Genomic DNA, 7,671 nt, shown 5'->3' on the forward strand with positions numbered 1-7,671 from the left:
ACTCAAGAAGTTAGACTCCAGAGAACCAAATAACCCAATTAAAAATGGGGTACAGAGCTAAACAAAGATTTCTCAATGGAGGAATACCGAATGGCTGAGGAGAACCTAAAGAAATGTTCAACATCCTTAGTCATCAGGGAAATGCAAATCAAAACAACTCTAAGATTCCACCTCAAACCATCAGAAGGGCTAGGATAAAAAACTCAGGTGACAGCAGATGCTGGAGAGGTTGTAGCGAAAGAGGAACTGCATTGCTGGTGGGATTGCAAGCTGGTACAACCACTCTGGAAATCAGTTTGGTGGTTCCTCTGGAAACTGGATATAGTACTACTAGAGGACCCAGCTATACCACTCCTGGGCATATACCCAGAAGATGCTCCAACATGTAATAAGGACACATGCTCCACTATGTTCATAGCAGCCATATTTATAATAGGTAGAAACTGGAAACAACCCAGATGTCCCTCGACAGAGGAATGGATACAGAAAATGTGGTAGATCTATACAATGGAGTACTACTCAGCTATTAAAAACAGTGAATTTATGAAATTCTTAGGGAAGTGGATGGATCTGGAGAATATCATCCTGAGTGAGATAACCCAATCACAAAAGAACACATATGGTATGCACTCTCTGATAAGTGGATATTACCCCAGAATCTCGGAATACCCAAAATATAATCCACAAACCACAAGAAACTCAATAAGAAGGAAGACCAAAGTGTGGATTCTTCCTTCCTTCATAGAAGAGGAAACAAAATACCCATGGAAGGAGTTGCAGTGACAAACTATGGAGCAGAGACTGAAGGAAGGACAATCCCGAGACTGCTCCACCTGGGAATCCTTAATTCAATCATCAAACCCAGACATTATTGTGTATAAAAATAAACTTGCTGATATTGTGTATATCAGCAAGTTCTGGTGATAGGATCCTGATAAAGCTGTCTCTGGAGAGGCTCTGACAGTACCCGACTAATACAGAAGTAGAGGCTCACAGCCATCCATTGAACTGAGAACAGGTTCCCCATTGAAGAAGCTAGAGAAAGAACCCAAGGAGCTGAAGGGTTTGCAGCCCCTTAGGAGGAACAACAATGTGAACTAACTAGTACCCTCAGAGCTCCCAGGGACTAAACCACCAACCAAAGAGTACACATGGTGGGACTCATGGCTCTAGCAGCATATGTATAGCAGAGGATGGCCTAGTCAGTCAACAATTGGAGGAGAGGCCCTTGGCCGTGTTCTATGCTCCAGTGTAGGGGAATTTCAGGTCCAGGAAGCTGGAGAGGGTGGGTTGGTGAGAAGGGGGAGGGGGAGGAACATGGTTTTTATTTTTTTCATAGGGGAAACTGGTAAAGAGATATCATTTGAAATTTAAATAAAGAAAATATCTAATAAAAAATAAATTAAAAAACCTCCTAAATAGCTATTTCTTATCTACGTCTATGTCAGACCTAACATTTTGTGATGAATAGATTAAAACCCTTGGAATATATTAACTTAGTAGAGCACTAGCTTACATCACCTGAATGTTAAGAGTGTCATCAGACAGCATCTCAGACCATCAACAGAGGATTTCTGCTTTGCCATAACTTGTCTCTCTATTTCCATCAATGTACTTGTCTTCATTTATGGCATTTTCCTATTACTACAAAGACTTCATGAAACTGCTTCCTTGTTGAAACATTGAATTTGAGGTGATGTACATCTGTGTTCTTGGGATATGTTCACTCATATTTGGCTCCAGAATAAACTACCTATTATCCCCTTTGAGGTGAGAGTTGTGCTTTTACACTTATACATATAATGGTATTAATCCCATTCCTGAAGGCTCCTCGTCCATGATATAATTACTTCTCCATAGGCCTCACTTCCTAAAGCTATCACAATACATATCTGGCTGCAAAATATGAATTTGGGTCCGAGGAGGATACAAATATCTAAATGATGCCAAAGACCAACTGTTTGGTAACCCAGAAAAATTTCCTAGTACATGGAGTTTTTTCCTATTTCTTTGCTTATAAGACTGGGAGAGTTGCTCACTCTAAAAATGGCTACTCCTCCTTTTATAGTCTTCTGTTTTCTTACCTATCTCCAAATACTTCCAAGGTCATGTAACCATCCATATTGTCTTTGTGAAGTAGAAAACAAGTTTGAAAAAGAAGATTTCTTCTTTAGGTCTCTAAAATACTTAACACCTTTCCCCAAATGCAGAGGTGCTTTTTGTTCTGAGTGGGCATGCATGATAGGAGATATCTTCCTCAGTTTAAAGTGTTGGTTTATAATAGACAAATGTTACACCGTCACACCTCTTTATCATTTGACACCACTTTATGAATGGATTTGTTTGTGTAATAGGTCTTGCTTCACCTGAATAAATTCTAGAGATTTATTCAGTTCTGAAGAAAATACAACTTAGTGGTCTTTAAAGTAGATATTTGACCAGTATTTGAAAAGCCATATAAAATGTGCTCTCTGATGCCCAACTAAAAATATCACTTAACAATCTGTGTCTGCAATAAATTAAACTAATAAACAGGTCATATCTACATATCTTGGCTTTGACCTAATTATACTTTTGTTTCAGTTGATGATTTCAAAGTGATTCACTCAGGCAAGTATAAAAAAAATCAGTGAATTTTATGTTTGTGTATCCATGGAATTATGTATATAAAATTACTCATCACTTTATGCTATATTTAGCTCTCATATTTTAGTCTCCCTGATTACAGAAAAATCAATGTGTCAGTAATTCAAGAAGGAAATGAAATGCAACCTTTAGCTATAATAATGGAAATGTAGGGATCATTAAAAGTATGAACCTGTTTCTTTTATTTGTGGTTAGTATCACTGACATTTCTATAACATGAATATGTAGGCTCATGATTCTACACTGTATTGTCCCAAAGGAAACTCTTGTTCTTCCAGAAAAGGCCTAAGAACCATGTATCAGCCTCTGTGAGAAAGCATAATGAGATACAGGTGAATGTATGTCACCTACCTGACCAGGTCGATGACTCTCTCTCTTGGTGCGGCGCTGACTGCTTCATCATTAATCATTACAATCTGATCTCCTGGGATCAGCTTGCCTTCTGAGGGGCCACCTGGAGACAGATGACAGCAAAACACACAAGTGAAAATTCCTTTGGCCACCCACCTAAAATTCCTTCCTCCCGTTATGAGCAAATTATGCTTCCAGCAAAGCCATCAGGGTGTTATTTGGGACCATCTGAGGACCAGGTTGCACTCTGACTTGTCAGGATCACTAGGAGTGGGACTTAGGCATCTGTTGTTTTCTAAAACTTCACCAGAAAGACTGATACTAGGCTCTCAATTCTTCCCACACATTTTTTCCATCATTTTATGAATGTGGGTGTTTTGTTTGCATGTATGTTTGTGCACCACATGCATGCAGTTCACCTGCGGAGGTCAAAAGAGGGAATTAGATCCCCTAGAACTAGAGTTATAGACAGAGGTGAACTGCCATATGGGTACTGGGAATTAAACTCGGGGCTTCTGCAATAGCTACAAGTACTGTTTAACTTCTACGTTATCTCTTCAGCCACCATTTTTGTAATTCCTGTGGCAGGAATAGAAGAGATTCAAGACAACAAGGGCATGGCTAGATTTAAATAATAGTGCATAGATTGTTCCTTTCAATTATGGAGATAGTACACTCAACCATAGGATATTAGAAAAGGCATCTTATAAAATTTGGCTGTGTGTTAAGTACTTTTGGGACAGGTTAAATGAAGTGGAGGCAAATTCTGTTGTTTTGATGCTAAAAGGAATTGAAAACAGTTTCATCCCAAATATTTAAATGATTGCTTAAGATGTTAAATGAAGGGGCCCTGGGGCTAGAGAGATGGCTCAGTGGTTCAGAACAGTGGCTGTTCTTTAGGGGTCCCTGGTTTAAATCCTAGCAGCCATGAGGACACACAGCTGTCTGTAATTCCTGTCCCAGGGGATCCAATGATTTCTTCTGGCCTACTCCAAGAGCACCAAACACACAAGCAGTACAAAGACACACATTCAGGAAAACACACTTATAAAATGATAAATAAAATCAAGCCAATGAAGGAAGGAGACCTAGCTATGATTTAAGTTTTTAACAATGAATTGGTCAAATATGTAACTTCAAATGTGCATGGATGTGTGTCTATGCTCAAAGGCCCTGATATATCATCGTTAGTGGCACTGTCTGCTGTTGACATTTGGTCAAATTGTTTATGATCAATACAACAGCCAGGCCTAGATGTGATGGCCTGACAGTTCTGGATGTCATTGAGTGTTTTATTTTACAGCTGGATTCCTAAGGAGAGAATAAGAAACTAATGTTTCTTGAACAGTTATGATGCCCACAGCTATGAGCATAATGTTTCACTTAGTAACCACACTGAATATTACAATAACTCCTCACACAAAATGAGAGAACTGAACTCAGCAGCAAAAAAATAGGCACGAGGGTACAATTACATCAGGATATATTGCAAATTCAGAGGGGCTGACTTCTTTTTTGTACTCCCTCTTATAAAGCAAGACAAAGCCACATCTGTGTGAAATACACAATTGTTTTTAAAATTTAAAAACCTAAGCAATTACTCAGATTATTCAACTATTTTAATTATTCCCCCATTTACAGCTGGGTGCAGTTACCTTCCAAATACTGACATGGTGCTATGGGTACTATATAAGTTTTGCCTTATTTCCAGAGAGTCAGCACTAGGCAATAGGTATAGTTAGAATACTATCTTCCTCATAAGTTCACTACTCCTTTGTTTAAAATTGGAATGAATATTTCATGACCAGAACAAGAAATTCAAACTCCTTTGGTTATTCTCCAGATATTCTGACACTTGGCATATGTGCCACTCAAACTGTCCCATCAATTTGTATTTCTGGGGAGTGAGAAAATAGAGAACTTTAAAAATCACTTATATAAGTGATAGAAAACATTCATTTTGTAGCTCTAGGCACTGAGAATTAGTGTTTGCACACAAGGAATTCAGAAAGAGCACTTGAGAAACCTATTCCAACCATCTGATTATATGCAAACAGCCAAACCTATTCAGTCAAGCAAATGGTTATAAATCAAATGCTGGTTAAACACAGAAACTTTTTCTGACATGCTGTTTGAAGGGGGGATTTGAACTGTTTTCGTGAGAACACCACATTCAAACAATAGGACTTATTCTTAGGTTTCACCTGTGAGTTTTATCTGTTGTTGATGAGACTAGGTCTTGTTCCAAAGCTTAAACTGTCTGGAACTCACTATTGTAGTTTAGACTGGGCTTGAATTTACAGTTATCCTCCTGAATTAGCCCCCTGAGTTCTGGGAGCACTGTCATGACCCACTATATTGTTGACTTATGTTGTTAGGTCAAATGGGACTATTCTTGGTTAACCAAAGCAACTTGAATCACAAACTCTGGAAGAGGCAACATACAAATCCTTCCCAAATGTGAAATAATGGCCTCCTTCAGAGAATTGTTTCACCACCATTGCTATGATAAATGGGTTGTGCCCTATGAAAAAAATCTGGTCATGTTGCTGAAATCACCTGGGACTTGAATAGAGTCACTTTTATGATAGACAGTTTATTTGACCAACACTTTGACTCACAAAAATAACCAGAAGAAGGACTGTCTGCTCTTTTCACTCCTTTACCACTTTCTTCAAAAAATGATGGACAGTGAGTGTTATAATGTCTCTAAGCAAAGAAGAGTTCAGGACATGGAAAAAAGAGAGTGGAAAGTTTCCAGTGCTTATAGTGTCTGCTTCGGCATGTACAGAATTCTGTCTGTGCTATAGGTCTTCCTCATCTGTGGAAAAGCTGGTTCCCAGAAGTAAGGGTTCAAGCGTTCGCTTTCTTTTCTACACTATCACAATGTGTCTGTGTGTGTGTGTGTGTGTGTGTGTGTGTGTGTGTGTGTGTGTGTACATGGATCTATATTATAAAACCTAAAAAGAAGCACTCATATTTGGAAAATACAATTCTCAGTAGTTTCGAACTCAACATTCACAGAGTCAGAAAATACGAATCACATCTAATGAAGCATAAAGCTCTGAGGACAAAGTAAGGAACTTTGTGTTGGGACAGCTTGGAATGAAACACTCTTATCAGCCCCTGTATAAAGTGTTCAGCTCTATTTGTAGCCCTTGATTCATCCAGATTATGCCAAAAGAATGGAAAATTAAAAATTTAATCTTTAAAAAAATCTATATCACTTCTCTAGTTAACTTCTGTTTCCCATCATTGCTTGACTAAAAGGCCAGACACTTGAGAATTCATTAGTAATAATAATCCAAAAGTTATGGAAATATATCTATGAACATCCCCATAACTTGCTAAATTAGATGCTATGAGAATCCTTATAACATGGATAACACAGAAAATTACAACCAACTGAAAAGCAGGGGCTGGCCATGTTGGGAAACCTAATTAGAGCCAGAGACAGTACTTAAGTTTGAGTAGTACCACAGGAGAATCTTTGCTCTTTCTTAAATGACACTTCTACATCTTGTATGAATGTGTATGCTGCATGTGTATGTATTACAGGTTTTTGTGCATATGTATGTTTGTATACATGTGGAAGCCAGAGATTGATGCCTAGTGCTTTCTTTACCATTGTCCACCTGACTCTGAGACATGGTTACTCACTGATCCTGTATATCCATTAGCTAGCAATGAGTCCTTGGGATCCACTCTCTAGTCCTATCCCATTACTAGAGTTATAAATGTGTGCCACCATACTTTGTTTTACATACAAACTTTGACATGGCTACTGAGGATATCAGCTCAACTCCCCTTGCCTGTATGGTATATACTTTACTCATTGAGCCATTTCCCTAGCCCCCACAATCTACCATTATATGTAGGACCTTACTATTGAATTCTGTTATTGATTTGCAAAAGCTTCAGAGTAATGACAGAGGAGATCTTTTTCCATTAAACTAAATCATAAATGTACATAATATATAAATAACCTAAAGCAATTTTTTTCTGGAAAAGTAGAGTGAGCCTATTGTGTTGATAGTGAAAGAGTTTGAGATACAGTGTACTATTACATTACAGTATTTAAGAGGTGTGATGTCACCTCCATTGAGACGTGGAAGCCTCTCACATCCCAGGACTCTGGAACTTTCTAGAGGTTCACCCCAAGCCCTACACCTGGCAGCTGCATATTTCTATTTATTCTCTTGGCCCCCTAGGCTTTTCTCCTGTCTCCCCCCATACCTGATACTGTCCCCACATTTCCCCTTCCTCCCTCTGACTCCCATGGTTATTTTTTCCCACTTCTATGTGGGATTGAAGCAACCTCACTTGGGACTTCCTCCTTGTTTAACTTCTAAGGGTCTGTGAGTTGTATCACGGGTATTCTGTACTTTTGGGCTAATATCCACTTATCAGTGAGGACACATCATGCCTGTACTTTTGACTCTGGGTTACCTCACTCTAGATATTTTTTATTTCCATCCATTTGCCTGCAAAGTTCATGATCTTAGCCAACATGTCCAACAGTGGGGAGATGGGACCTGAAGAGGCCACCTCCAGTAGTTACACAGGGTCACCAGTGGAGGGATGGGGACACCAACCCACCTTCAAATTTTTTGACCCAAAATTGTTCCTGTCTAAAAGAGATGCAGGGACAAAAATGGAGCAGAGTCTAAAGGG

The 7,671-nt window shown here is 38.9% G+C and overlaps 1 protein-coding gene across 12 annotated transcripts in view; it reads right to left on the minus strand.

The window, feature by feature from the left end:
* The window catches only part of Frmpd4 (FERM and PDZ domain containing 4), a 659,278-nt gene that overhangs the window by 140,709 nt on the left and 510,898 nt on the right, over positions 1 to 7,671 (minus strand). For all 12 annotated transcript variants that reach the window (XM_031371291.1, XM_031371278.1, XM_031371300.1 and 9 more), the window contains one exon: positions 2,998 to 3,100. In XM_031371291.1, coding sequence (XP_031227151.1) covers positions 2,998 to 3,100 — 103 coding nt within the window. The remainder of the gene's footprint in view (positions 1 to 2,997; positions 3,101 to 7,671) is intronic.

This window comes from Mastomys coucha, chromosome X (genome assembly GCF_008632895.1).
Source record: "Mastomys coucha isolate ucsf_1 chromosome X, UCSF_Mcou_1, whole genome shotgun sequence".
Classification (NCBI taxonomy): Eukaryota; Metazoa; Chordata; class Mammalia; order Rodentia; family Muridae; genus Mastomys; species Mastomys coucha.